Below are 12,650 nucleotides of genomic sequence, written 5' to 3'. Positions count from 1 at the left end.
GCAGAAGCGTTGTTCGGCCCCGGCTTCCCCGTCAATAAGATCTACGAACCATTTCTCCTCTTCGAAGAACCCTTGCCTAAATTCGCGAGAAATATTCCTCGATTTCTGAACAGGAAGGGCGGAGAGCAGAATAGCAAGTGCTGGACGAGTTGGGTTCAGTTTTCATGAACCCGTCTCGCGTAGAGTAGTCGTCCATGCTTTCCTTTTGTGATATCTGCATTGCTAGCGCACACAAATCGCCGACGGATATTGCGAGGTTTTTCATGTCGATTTTAATTGGATCAAAGTCGAATCCGGTTCCTGGTGCATTTTGGGTGTTGTCGAACCTAGTCACAGATATTGAACTCAAGGCTGAAATCGAGGGCTTTATCGCAAAAAAATTATATTATGACGTTGGCCGGCAATTTAACCCTGCGTATTACTATGCAATCGTTATGAAATTGCACTAGTTCCGTTTGGTACGTTCAGCTAGCCCCAGTCAGGTCTAGCCCCATTGGCAAAATTCGGATTCTGGCCTAGCTGGTTTTCTACGCGTCACCAACGGTTGCCCATCGCAGCCACTAAAACTCGCGTGAAATTTCAGTAACTTAGTGCTAAATGTCGCTCAAGCGTATTTCATATCCCAGATTTCATAAGAGTTGGGGTTGCCGTTTTAGGCCAAGTGGCGCCGTTATGAAATGCAATGCAACAGGCTGCTAAATCTCTCTAATCTCTCTATTGCAGTCCTGCGTATTCAGTATCAAGCAGTACGAGACAATAGTGTACGCGCCTGACGTACGCTTGGTGAGCCAAATATAAAGAAGGTGTCCACTCTCGTCTTTCTGTCTCTCACAACCATCATTACAGGACCAACAATAGCCGCATATCCGCTATTTTCTTTACTAACGACAGGATTAACTCTCATGTTAGAATAACTTCGTCTTGCCATGGCTCCACAGATTGCGCTGTCATACAGACTCTACTTTCTTTATTTAGAACCTTTGTTCGCATTACATGGAGCATATCTGTCGATGTTCAGACCACAAGTCTTCCTCGCGATGACGGTGCCTGACAGTCTTCTTCAGTCTGGCCCAGACTCTATTTCTCGTGAAGCTGCTACTGGGTCAGATGTCTTCCCTTTTTGCTCTTTTCTCGTTCAATGAGGCTGTCATGCTCAGATATTGCTCCGACTTGATACAGTGAAAGGCACTTATATCAGGGTGTCTTCTCAGCGATGCCGGGCATTTGTATGCAAATTTCATTGTGACAGAGTCAGCAATTTTCTGGAATCCTTTGGAGCTTATGAATGGGGCAATTTGGGAATATTATGGTTTGGGACCGTTCTTAGAGTGGCATTCTTATGTGGAGTAGGTGTTGCGAATCGCTAAGAGTACAGTAAGTGCAGAAAGAAATCTAGATAGACTGAGCACACTAAACTATTTCAGGGGCCGGACCAAATTCCGAGCAGACAAATTTTTCAGGAGCCAACCCGACTAGCCATGGCCTAGATGGCCGGGTCAGAAGCTCCAATATGCTGTCTAACAGCTCACCGCCACAGCCACGCACAAACCGTCGGGATGGGCAAGAAATATGCCTGATCGGGGCTGATCGGGACTGCGACCCAGGAGTTAGCAGTGTTTATATGAGAATGTGATATGTGCTCCAGCGGAGGCGCGCGAGCGAAGCGCAGACAATTGTCGATCGTGTGGATATTAGGCTCTCGACAGGATTAGGTCTCCCATGTTGGGTGTTGCTCATGCAGTCGAAATGGAAGTAACGACATTCTGGTGAACATAATCGATTTCAACGTCAGCTCTTTGTGTGCTGCGTGGTGTACGGCTGTGGCGACAGTTGAATGCACATACGGTTGACACGATTATGCGGCGCGAGTGGGTGGGAAGCCAAAAAGGTGGCAGCTTCAAGGTGAACCCTAGCTGAGCGTTTTTCTGGTGCGCGATATGCGGATAAACCGAACTATAAATGCTCGCAATCTGTGCACCAGTACAGATGGCGGCACCCTGATGAACGCATTAGTGCTGCATCCAGAAATTGTAATCTGCTTTTTGCGGCCCGCTCACAACCCGGCTGCACAAGCCGACTGTAGACTGACAATTTGTCGTCTGCACAGTGCTGCTCATTTCTTGCCGTCCGCCGCCTCTGCTCGTCCTTCTACATCTTGCCTCCTGTCGCGCTCTCTTCTCACTCTCAGCTCGCACTCGTCCTGATCCTGTAGGCTTCATGCCGTCCTTCCGCTTCACCGGCTGGCACGCTGCCCGCATTATCGGCGCCTGCGTCGTCCTCCTCATTCTGTTCGCTGCCCCGACTCCTAAGTCAACCCGCTCTGCCCTCGACCAGGCCAACTATACGCCGTCCGGGTTCAAGTATGTGCCACCGTGGCAGAAGGACCCCGAGCCTGTGACAGACAACGGCAAGGCTGTCGTGTCTGAGAACTCTGCTTCTAATCCAGCACCGCCGCCAGCTCCTGCGTCTTTTCCCCCTCCGCCTCCTTCTCCGCCATCGTTCCCGTCTGACGCACCTCCGCCGTTTCCCGCTTCGGTCGAACAACCACCCGCCGCTGAGTCTGTCGTAGATTCAGTACCTACAGTGGAACCTCCTGCAGCACCAGAAGCGACCGATGCTGCGATCGAGGAGCCGCCAGTCGAGGAGGACCCGGTACTCCCAACAACAGACAAGCGCAGCTCCGTCAATATCTTCCTTATGAACATCCCTCGATACCATTTTGAAGTTGTGCTTCCACTATTGCATGCATTCTCGAGTCTACCGAGCGCGAACGTGACGCTCATTGCCAGCCCGTCCGGATACAACCGCTTTGGTGTCGGCCCATTGCTCGAGCGGGAGGCCAAGCCATACGGACTGCAGCTTGTCGATCAAAAGTTAATTTCTCCTGACCTTGGCACGCCGGATTTTCTGTTTCTCACTAGCTGTCCTGAAGATATTGTCAAGGCGAACAAGACCATCACCAAGTGGCTAGCGGCCGGCACTCGCGTGCAATGCATCGCGCATGAGCCCAGCAAGTGGGACGCTCGACCAAGTGGAAATTCGCAGTACACCGAGCAGATCAAATACATGGTGCCTTGGATCGAGAAGGGACAGTGGGAGATTGTCGTCCTGGCTCCTCACGTGCAAAAGTTCGTGCGAGAGAACTTCCCTACATACTTTGGCACCAGCGAGAACGTCGTCTACAAGGCGCCAATCATCCACCCAGTCTTTAAGGCGAATAAGGAGGACGTTGAAGTCGACTTTGTCGAGCCGTTTGCCGCGATTCCAGGAAAGTATGAGCCATGGCGGCGTAACTACGACCGCATTTTCCAGCAGTACGAGCAGGCCCGGCCTCAAGCCAAACTCCATCTTGTCGGTTCCGGAGACGATCTCTCCGTGCCTGAGGCAATCAAGAGTCGCATTGTCTATGTTCGCGATCTGACGTTCCCAGAATACTTTGAACATCTGGGCAAGTCAGTAACGTTGATCCCCGCTTTCGGATCTGAGGCGTATATTCTGCACCAGGCCTCGTCCACTGTCGCGACGGCGCTGATTGTTGGAACCCCGTTACTTGCCAATTCAACCATTGCGCAAGCGTACTCGCAAATCCCGGAAGACGCAATGTGGCTTCAAGAACCGGGCGAATCGGAAATGGACGCATTTGGGCGAATCTCGTTCATTCCCGTGCATCTGTGGGCTGAGAAGAAAGCCAAAGTCGCAGAGGTCCGGGACAAAATGATCGCCGAGAACGTGGAATTTTTTGAAAGTGTCGCCCAGGAGATTTCCGACAGCAAGTCTAAGAAGAGCAGCAACTTCGGCGGTAGTAATGGCGATAGTAATGGCTTCTAAAATAGTGCCCGCACCGTCAGCAACCGCGAGGCAGCATTTGTTTGGACATTCAGGTTATTGGGTGCTTGTTTGATTGCATCATGTACAATAAAATCGATAATATGCGAGCTAGTGTGTTTTAATTGTTGGTTTGTTTCGCGTTTGTCATGCATTCTATTGAGTTGTCATCTTTGTTATAATTTTGTACGTTATTTTAGAATATTATAGAGATAATCATGGCTGCTGCACCGGCCCTTCAGTTCTTATTCGCATCGCGGCGTCTTGTTTAAAGTGTTCAAGGCTTGACCACCAAGAAATGAAAGTGTGTAAGATTGGGTTTATGATAAAGACTTTGATGACAGCCGACCTCGTAGCAAAATTGTCGCAAATTCTGTAGAGTAGTCGCCCTAACCCGATGACAGCTGTCTCAGGGCCGCGATTTCACTTTTCCTTGATTTACTTGGCAAGGCTCGAAAGGGGTTGAATCAAATAAATCAAGCGGTCCAACTTGTGGCGAGCTATGCTATTCAGTAGCCCTTGTGCCAATCGTACGTAGATGGGTCTTCCCGGCCCTCCAGCTCAATGTGTCGAGCCTTATATTACGAATTGACGGTCGTTAACACGAGGATGAATACTTTTTTCTTTTCCCACGCAGCGAGTGATCGCCCGGCCGGGCGCAGGAGCGAACGGGTCAGAACCTGACGCAGCCAAAACCGTGTTTTATCAAGGTGTGAAAACACAAAACGATTTATATAGGCACCAAATTCGCTCCACTCAAGTAGAGTCAAAATGGGGACATGTCTGTAGTATATGCTCCAAAACAGTGTAAGCGCTGTTTTTGTAAAATCAATGTTTGACGCTGGCGTGCGGGTCCGGGACGGCATTTTCAGTCTGTCACGTGTGATTATGGATGACACGCTGACCGAATTTGGCGCGGCTTGCCAGTCGTGGTTTTCTCTCCCAATCCGTAACGTAAACAAAACCAAGAGTTTGGTCGTTGCAAAAAATCGACGTTTTCTCTACTTGTCCTGTCCGCAAAGCATAGCGAACCGTGCTCGGTGTCGATTTGTGCTTGAAGCATTATTTGAAGGTCTATTTGGATCATATTGTAAGGTATGCATGCTGCCGGTCCTGAGGCGGGAACGACTTCTGGTTTCGACGAGAGTCGTCGCGTTCAGTTAGATCATTTCGATAAAGTACTAACGACAGTAAGCTAGAATACTACTTTGTTATTGTCGTTAGACTTGGGACGTTTCATAATTAACGCGTCGCAGCTGTCGATACCTATCAGGATCACGAACATCTTTCGATAGATAGTAGTTTTATTCAACATGGGTGAATCTAGGCAGGAGTTAATATCGTGGATGAACGACCTGCTGCAGCTTAGTCTCACAAGGGTCGAACAGTGTGGCACCGGTGCGCCGCTGTGCCAGATCTTTGACAGCATCTATGGCGACGTGCCAATGACCAAAGTCAAGGTACGTTCCTGGTATCCTGGGCAACTTTTATCGTGACAGCTGGCTAATGGTACATAGTTCAATGTGAACTCGGAATACCAATATATCGGAAACTTCAAAGTCCTGCAGGCAGTCTTCCTACACCACAAAATTGAGAAGACTATTCCTGTCGAGCGCCTGACCAAATGCAAGTTCCAGGACAACCTCGAATTCCTGCAGTGGGTCAAGAAATTCTGGGACCAGTTCTACCCAGGCGGCGACTATGATCCTGTCGCGCGCCGTAAGGGACAAGGCATGACTTCGTCTGCCCCGGCCGCCCCGGCCGCGGCGCGCGCGCCATCGGTTGTGTCTAGCCGAAAGGCGAGTTCCGGTGCTCCGCCAGTGACGGGAATTGCTCCGAGAAATAGAACGCCGTCGACAGGAGTACAGGTTGCACAGCTGCAGGCCGAAAGCGCAGCGCTGAGGGAGCAGGCTGAAGGACTAGAGCGAGAGAGGGATTTTTATTTCAATAAGTTGCGGGAAATTGAGATTTTGGTGCAGGCAGTAGCGGACGAAGATGCTGCATTGGCGGAGTCCGGACAGCCGGCTAATGCAGAGAAGGACTTGTTGATTAAGCAAATTCAAGACATCTTATATACCACGGAGGTATGAGAGCTGGTATGACTGAAATGAGATTTGTTTGCTAAGCGGTTTTTAGGAAGGCTTTGAGATACCAGATCAGGCGGACGGCGTCCCAGACGATGAGGAAACGTTTTGAATTCGAATATGCCGGGCGTTCGTAACTGTCAAGACTTTATTTCATTGTCAATATTTGATTGTAATTTATTATGGGAAATGTTTTTTTTTGATTTGTTTATTTCTATCGTTTTATCGTTGGGGGAACATATACAGTTGATGTATTGGGAGGGTCGCATAAAGCAGGATGAAAGCAGAGTATAAAGATAGTTAGCAAGAAATGTGAAGCAAGACAGATATGCCATTTTAAGCCAAGCAGCAGTGTTCTGATCAATCTCACAAAACTTAAAAATCCAGAGTTCGAGTAGCGAGCCGCACGTGCCAAATATAGCTCGGAATGTTCGACATGGCCGAAGGCAACCGAACACCTGAGGAAAGGGTTTTTGTTGGTCGATATGAATATGAAATTAATTTCATATTCTTGTGGAGCGATCGATTGCAGTGACAGTCTACTAGTTGAGCCGCTTGGGCCAGCCCAAGTGTTTCCTGGCGCGTAGTGGACAGTGTACGGTTCTCGCAATTTAGATACCGCGCGCGAACGATCCCGCGGTGTAGCGCGAAATAAACACTACGTGAATATACAAACCTGGCATAGTGGCATTGTAGATTTTATATGTTTTGCATCTTCAACAATGGTAGGGCCGAGCTGTAGCCAGTCATGTAATCAGGAACCGCAAAAAGTGCATCCCTAAACGCGCGTGGAATTAGGTGCTCCAGTTTCGCCGTTTGGGCAGCACACGCGGATTCGGTTCGGGCGTGCGTTTGTCTGCATCGGTGAGCCGACGACGCTCGCACCAACTCAACAACCTCGTTACTCTGCGTAAATACACTAAACTAACTACCCACCTCGACTAGTTTTTCGGTCCTTCCGCTCACCTTGTTGCATCTCATTCTGCTCCGATTGACCAGCTGCAGAGAACCAGATCTCGACCAGGTACGTTCTGCCCTAGCAACTACCGGCTCGCCGCAACCGAGACTGGAAGATTGTTTACGTTTATTTTTGTCTCAGCAGTGGCATCACCACCCACCGTGAAGGCATATCTTTTTTGCTTGCCACGCCCGTCAGATCCACATGTTTGCTGTGAGTGCGCGTATGCTAACTGTTGTCAACAGACGTCGGAAAACGGTCGGGTATGCCTCTCAAGCTGTCCATACTGCCTCGCAAGCACAACACCTCAGACGATCCCAAAGAGCCACACCATCCTCCAGCCGCGACTGAAGACTTTCTGTACACGCATCCGATGCCAAACGCGACGTCACCGTCGCCGTCGCGTAATCGGAGACCCAGTGATTCCAGTCCATACGGCGGTCCGTCCCACCACGCGTCCGCTTCGGTGCGTGGATCAACTTCGACCATCCCATCCTCTTCTGGCCCGCGCACACCGCCCCCGATGCCAGTCGGACAGGAAAACAGACCAAACGTCTTCGAGCAAGTGGTGTTTGACCGGCCTACGCCAGCGTATAAGAAATCGGCTTCGCCGGACGACCACAGTGTCTCCGTATTCCCATCGCCATCCCTTCCCGCGCCGTCAGCCGCGGCCTTTGTAGCTACGCGTGCCAACTTCCGTCAGGACATGTCAATGTCGGAGACCATGTCGCCATCGCACGGGGGCTACTTTGGGTCAAGTCCGCGGCTACAAGGCGCCCAGTCAGACGAGGAGCTCTTGTCGTTCCGGGCACACCACTCGCGAAATGATTCAATGGGATACTACTACGGGAATGGTAGCGGTGGGCGGTTGGAGACATCGGCGAGTTCGCAGTCTTTAGATAAAATGCTGCTGAAATCGCCTGAACAACTGGCCCAGCCCGTCAGCGTGTTGAATTTGAGCGACGATGACGGAGACGAGTCCGACGAATCGTTTGCGGAACGTAATCGCAGAAGTGAGGCAGAGCTGATGAAAAAGGGTGCGGAAGAGTTAAAGAGACGGAGCACGCTTGAGGCGCTGAAAGCTTCTGGCGTACCAAGCAGCCCCGAGGACGCTAAAGTTGAGTTGCCGAGCGAAGTCGTCCGGTACATGCAGAAAGCAGACCACGAGCCTGCGCCTGCGCCAGGGCTGCTGACTAGAGATAAACGAGTGATGACGGTTTCCGAATTTGAGCAATATCGACGAACCCAGGAAGAGACGCCAGATCCGAACGATGACGACAAGAACGACGATTCGGATAATGAGGGTTTTTTCAAATCGGATTCGGATTCGGATTCAGAATTGCAGCAGGAGCAGCTCAAGATGAAGCAGCGACAGGACGCGAACTTGGCTATCTATCGACAGCAAATGCGGAAGGTCACGGGTAATTCGGCTATACGGCCACCTCCGCCTCCGCCCCTGGTCCCTGCCCGTCCGAACGGACAGTCGCCATTGTCGTCCGGCTCATCACAACCGATTCATGATGATGAGGACGAAGAAGACGAGATTCCGCTGGCTATTCTCCACGCGCATGGACTACCGGGTCGGCACCGCGGCACTCCACCGATTGCCTCGCGTCCAATGTCCTCAAGGACTGCTTCGATCTATCCTAATCAATCGCAAGCTCAGCCTTTTCCACCTGGTCCGCCCCCAGTTCCATATCCGCGTGGACTGACCCTTCCGGATCAAATGTATGACCCGATGTTTGATCCTCAGTTTCAGCAGCCAATGCCAACACCCCGAGGATTAATTCATGAGATCGCGCGTGAGCAGGAAGCTAAGCTCCACCGACGCAGCATGCTGAACATGCATATGCAAACAGCTGGTCAATACGATGGGCGTCCGGTGTCTCCATTGCAGCGCGGTTCCATGTCACATTCTCCTCCAGCGCCATACGGTTATCCTCCTGTTCCTCAGATGCCGATGCCGATGCCGCCGCAAATGCAACCGCAAATGCAGCCTGTCGACAATTCAGGAATCTCACCGGACTTGCAGATGCAGATGCAGAAGTTCCTCGGACTCCAGATGCAGATGATGCAGCAAATGCTGCAAACTGGCCCACAACTGCCGAGCCCCGTACAGGATCTTCCGCGGCGAGTTCCTTCTCCGGCGAACAGTGTCCGCGGAAGCACATACCCCGCTCCAGTGCCAGCGCTGCCAGCTAATCTACATAGTCAAGCGCCACACCTGTTGTCGACCGGTGCAGCTAACCCGTCACGGTATAGGACTCTATCCACGCAGCCGTCACTCACAAACTTGAACTATCACTACGAAACGAATGCACCTTCTCTTCCCGATTCTCCATCTGGTCCGTACTATGCTACACGTCCTCACGAGCAGCCTAGTATCACTCATCGGCCGGGAAGCGCTGCTGGGGCTCGACCGACGGACACGATTCGGGTTGTGGACAAAAAGATACTTGAACCGGCGCTTCCTATCCGGACGTCAGTATCAACTGCTTCTGGTGATCAGGAGGATGCGCAAGAGGAGCCGTATGATGGCGGCATTGAGGATAACGAGTCAAGAGAATGGGAGCGACTACGGAGACAAAAGTCCACGCTGAGGAAGGCTTGGAAGCAGCGTCGGGGAATGAGTGTATTATCACCTATTTCTGCGCCTGCATTGGCTTCTACGAGCGAGACCCCGGCTGACAGTTAAGTGTTTTATTGTAACAACAGTAATTAGTGTTTTGGTGAAGTCCTGGTAGAATTGTCTCTCACTGGTCGCGTACATATTGCCGTCATGGAAGATGAATAGAAAAAGGTGCATCTTGGTAACGTTGTGTTTTGTCTATGGTTGCATATTTCGTGTTTGTTACGAGTCCGATTCGATATATTCTGAGTTTTTGGTATATTGCGACTTGTTAAATGAATACATTGGTCACTACATACTCACTAGTCGAGGTGTCGGTAATTGTCAGATAGTGTGACTGTAGTAATATGGTACCCATCATTACTAATTTAGCGTCAATTCATTTGGAAAGTCTGATTTGGTGACAATATAGTCAGAGGCGGTCTGTGCGGCTTTGCTGTTTGGATCCACTCCCCCGCCGGAGGAATCATCAAGCCCTCGACGTGGTCCGTCAAGTTCACAGTACTGTCTACTGCTATTGGCGACCGCCCCGAATTACATAACGTGAACACTGCAAATTGTCCTGAAATTACACAATGGCATCTATCAAAGGACCCGGCAATATTGAGCCTACTATCTCTGGTACCTGACTCTCGTCATTGTGATCTTCAACACCTATACCGTTTAGCGCTGCGGGTGGTGAAAAGCGCGAGGACGGTGTTAACGTTATCTTAGGTAGCGATCTCCGCATCGGCATTGTCCACGCCCGCTGGAACACGACGGTCATCAGCCCCCTCGTTGCGGGAGCGAAGGAACGCATGCTCGCCCTCGGCGTCAAGGAAGACAACATAACCGTCGAAGCCGTGCCCGGCTCCTACGAGCTCCCGTTCGCCGTCACAAGGCTCTACGCGGCCTCGCAAATCCAATCGTCTGCCACCACGTCCGGCGCGGCGGCGCTCGACCTGCTCGCCGGCGACGAGCCGTCGGCGCCCGCACCGACAAACACGGCGACAAAACCGTTCGACGCGATCATTGCCATCGGGTGCCTGATCAAGGGCGAGACCATGCACTTTGAATATATCTGCGACGCAGTGTCGACCTCGTTGATGAAAATCCAGTTGGATCTAGGCATCCCCGTCATTTTCGGTGTGCTCGCGTGCTTGACCGACGCCCAGGCGCTTGCCCGGGCCGGCGTGACCGAGGGCGGCCATAATCATGGACTGGATTGGGGCGAGGCGGCGGTCGAGATGGGTGCGAAGAGTCGGCTGTGGAATCAGGGAAAAATCTAAGTGCTCCAAATACGGTAACCCGGTGCGGAAATCATTTTTTATGAAAAATAAAAACGTGGGTAGATCATGATCGGATGATATGGGTTTGTGCAAGTGTGAGATTATAGGCATAGCATAATACAGTTAAATGGTGAATTCGTATTGCAATTGACATGGCCGTAGGTTTCAGCTTTTAACGATGAGTGAGATGAGTGAGATATGTACAAGGGCCGGTTTGTGGGATGCCTTTCGTCAGGCTATGACGGTTTGGCGTAGATACAGATGATTATATGGCAACGTTGCGGACTCCGTTGTTGGAGTATGTTTCGAGCTGATGGCGGCCCCTTCGAAGCAAGTATTCGATTGTTGTAAAGTCGGATTTCGAGATGCCTCTATGCTGCTGAAATTGTTGTCTGAAGTTTTCGTTAGACGGCAACCACAGGCGAATTGCTATCGCATACCTTGTAAAGATACGAAAGTTATTTCTTGAATCCTGGAGCATTATTGTCAACATCAACGAACACGTTCGCAGAGACATAACGCGAGTTTCATACTGGTGGCTTCTTCCTTATGGCGCGCAGACAGGAGCGGTACAGATGCAACACTGGTTCGTTAGCGGAGGCCAATCTAGTATTAAGCGGTACATACCATCTCTCTGTAGTCCCGTGAGTCGTCCGCCTCGTTTTACTACCATAGTAACCGTGCAAAAATAAGATTCCTCACTGATCAACCACCGCCACAGGCTGCTCCCTAGTCTGTAGAATTTGCGCGGTAGCTGCCAGTAAATATGGCTCTCGATATCCAAGACTGAACCGAGTGATGTCGGATTAATCGAATAATACGGGCAACAGTAGAGGTTAAGGTGGTGAATTCGCCTGTCTGGAATCTTTCGGCGACAGCCGGGTTAAATAGCGTGCGAGCTATCCCGAGACAACTCCCAACATGTGGATCCATAACAAATTCATTCACTGACAAGTAGAATAATTCGACAACAGCTGCTATATTTACACGAACAGAAATTATATGTTATTGAATTTCCGGATCAGATAATCTGATATTCGAGACGATTTGTACGGGAATCGACTCAACTCATCGGACTTGGATCGCGACCGTCGCACGCAACCCCACCTCACAGCCAAGGATGAGCATGGTTCCTCGACTTCAAGTATCTCTAATAAGGCGTGCCCTTATTCCATACGCCCCATCGATTACTTCCGCCGTTGCTGCTCGCTCGCATGGCTCGTCTGCGGCCCACAGTCGCGGATTCAGTTCGTCATCGCCACGATCTGATTATCACTTCGACACCCTCAAATTCGTGCAAAAGCTCGAATCCGCTGGCTTCTCGCACGCACAGTCCGAAGCGGTTTTGAAAGCTTTGAATGAGGTCATTACCGAGTCAGTGGACTCGCTGTCGTCTACGTTGGTCCGCAAGGAGCTCTTATCCAGGCAGGCGTACCAGCAAAAAGTAGACTTCACAAAGCTGCGGTCAGAACTCCTCACGCTCGACAAGACGGACTCTGCCCAAGTCAAGAACGAGCACGAGCGCATAATGGCGAACATGGACAAAATGAAGACACAGCTCAAAGAAGAAATCGCAAAGACTCAGGCCAACGTCCGGCTTGATCTCAATCTGGAAAAGGGCAGGATCCGGGAGGAGGCTGCCGTGCACGAGTTGAAGATAAAAGAGACAGACACTCGGATCGATTCGGAACTTGCAAATGTGAAGACACAGTTGGAGGCCGTGAAATTCCAGGTCATGCAGTGGCTGATTGGTGTTTGTACAGGTACTTTTGCGTTGGTGTTGGCGTACATTCGGTTGCTTACTTAGATACGTTTTTGGGTTGTACAAAAATGCAGTGTCACAGTCGAGGGTTAATATTATATTATGGTTTCAAAACATGAATAGC

The 12,650-nt window shown here is 50.7% G+C and overlaps 6 protein-coding genes across 6 annotated transcripts; 5 read left to right on the top strand and 1 right to left on the bottom strand.

Annotated features, from left to right (window-relative positions):
• Positions 1-2,217: 2,217 nt before the first annotated feature.
• POJ06DRAFT_269910 (uncharacterized protein) lies at positions 2,218-3,828 on the top strand (the record flags this gene model as incomplete). Its single annotated transcript, XM_056189406.1, has 1 exon — positions 2,218-3,828. One exon carries the CDS (start codon positions 2,218-2,220, stop codon positions 3,826-3,828), a length of 1,611 nt encoding a protein of 536 aa, XP_056042287.1.
• A 954-nt stretch (positions 3,829-4,782) lies between these two features.
• Positions 4,783-6,249, top strand: POJ06DRAFT_258131 (calponin homology domain-containing protein). The gene is made up of 4 exons (XM_056188232.1): positions 4,783-5,015; positions 5,082-5,285; positions 5,343-5,909; positions 5,962-6,249. The coding sequence occupies exons 2-4, from the start codon at positions 5,139-5,141 to the stop codon at positions 6,019-6,021; spliced, it is 774 nt and encodes a 257-aa protein (XP_056042286.1). The 5' UTR covers positions 4,783-5,015; positions 5,082-5,138; the 3' UTR covers positions 6,022-6,249.
• A 559-nt stretch (positions 6,250-6,808) lies between these two features.
• On the top strand, positions 6,809-9,795 carry POJ06DRAFT_258127 (uncharacterized protein). The gene is made up of 3 exons (XM_056188231.1): positions 6,809-6,933; positions 7,009-7,060; positions 7,113-9,795. Exon 3 carries the CDS (start codon positions 7,133-7,135, stop codon positions 9,560-9,562), a length of 2,430 nt encoding a protein of 809 aa, XP_056042285.1. The 5' UTR covers positions 6,809-6,933; positions 7,009-7,060; positions 7,113-7,132; the 3' UTR covers positions 9,563-9,795.
• Positions 9,796-9,817: 22 nt separating this feature from the next.
• POJ06DRAFT_143071 (6,7-dimethyl-8-ribityllumazine synthase) lies at positions 9,818-10,950 on the top strand. The gene is made up of 3 exons (XM_056184552.1): positions 9,818-10,117; positions 10,211-10,819; positions 10,927-10,950. Exons 1-2 carry the CDS (start codon positions 10,072-10,074, stop codon positions 10,762-10,764), a joined length of 600 nt encoding a protein of 199 aa, XP_056042284.1. The 5' UTR covers positions 9,818-10,071; the 3' UTR covers positions 10,765-10,819; positions 10,927-10,950.
• On the bottom strand, positions 10,860-11,352 carry POJ06DRAFT_143032 (uncharacterized protein). The gene has a single exon (XM_056184551.1). The coding sequence runs from the start codon at positions 11,279-11,281 to the stop codon at positions 11,030-11,032; it is 252 nt and encodes an 83-aa protein (XP_056042283.1). The 5' UTR covers positions 11,282-11,352; the 3' UTR covers positions 10,860-11,029.
• A 341-nt stretch (positions 11,353-11,693) lies between these two features.
• Positions 11,694-12,625, top strand: POJ06DRAFT_258117 (uncharacterized protein). The gene has a single exon (XM_056188230.1). It carries the CDS (start codon positions 11,885-11,887, stop codon positions 12,569-12,571), a length of 687 nt encoding a protein of 228 aa, XP_056042282.1. The 5' UTR covers positions 11,694-11,884; the 3' UTR covers positions 12,572-12,625.
• Positions 12,626-12,650: the final 25 nt, after the last annotated feature.

The sequence above is a fragment of the Lipomyces tetrasporus genome (genome assembly GCF_029532465.1).
Source record: "Lipomyces tetrasporus strain NRRL Y-64009 chromosome Unknown POJ06scaffold_8, whole genome shotgun sequence".
In the NCBI taxonomy this organism is placed as follows: Eukaryota; Fungi; Ascomycota; class Lipomycetes; order Lipomycetales; family Lipomycetaceae; genus Lipomyces; species Lipomyces tetrasporus.
The sequence above is the reverse complement of the archived record's forward strand: the minus strand, read 5'-3'. Positions and strand labels throughout refer to the sequence as shown.

What these genes read in the sequence shown, in the direction of transcription:
- POJ06DRAFT_143032 (XM_056184551.1), bottom strand. Translation starts at nt 11,281, where the DNA reads ATGTCTCTGCGAACGTGTTCGTTGATGTTGACAATAATGCTCCAGGAT.
- POJ06DRAFT_258131 (XM_056188232.1), top strand. Translation starts at nt 5,139, where the DNA reads ATGGGTGAATCTAGGCAGGAGTTAATATCGTGGATGAACGACCTGCTG. An exon ending in TGCCAATGACCAAAGTCAAG is followed by an intron (nt 5,286 to 5,342) that starts GTACGTTCCTGG and finishes AATGGTACATAG; the next exon opens with TTCAATGTGAACTCGGAATA. An exon ending in ACATCTTATATACCACGGAG is followed by an intron (nt 5,910 to 5,961) that starts GTATGAGAGCTG and finishes AGCGGTTTTTAG; the next exon opens with GAAGGCTTTGAGATACCAGA.
- POJ06DRAFT_143071 (XM_056184552.1), top strand. Translation starts at nt 10,072, where the DNA reads ATGGCATCTATCAAAGGACCCGGCAATATTGAGCCTACTATCTCTG. An exon ending in TATTGAGCCTACTATCTCTG is followed by an intron (nt 10,118 to 10,210) that starts GTACCTGACTCT and finishes ACGTTATCTTAG; the next exon opens with GTAGCGATCTCCGCATCGGC.
- POJ06DRAFT_258117 (XM_056188230.1), top strand. Translation starts at nt 11,885, where the DNA reads ATGAGCATGGTTCCTCGACTTCAAGTATCTCTAATAAGGCGTGCCCTT.
- POJ06DRAFT_258127 (XM_056188231.1), top strand. Translation starts at nt 7,133, where the DNA reads ATGCCTCTCAAGCTGTCCATACTGCCTCGCAAGCACAACACCTCAGAC.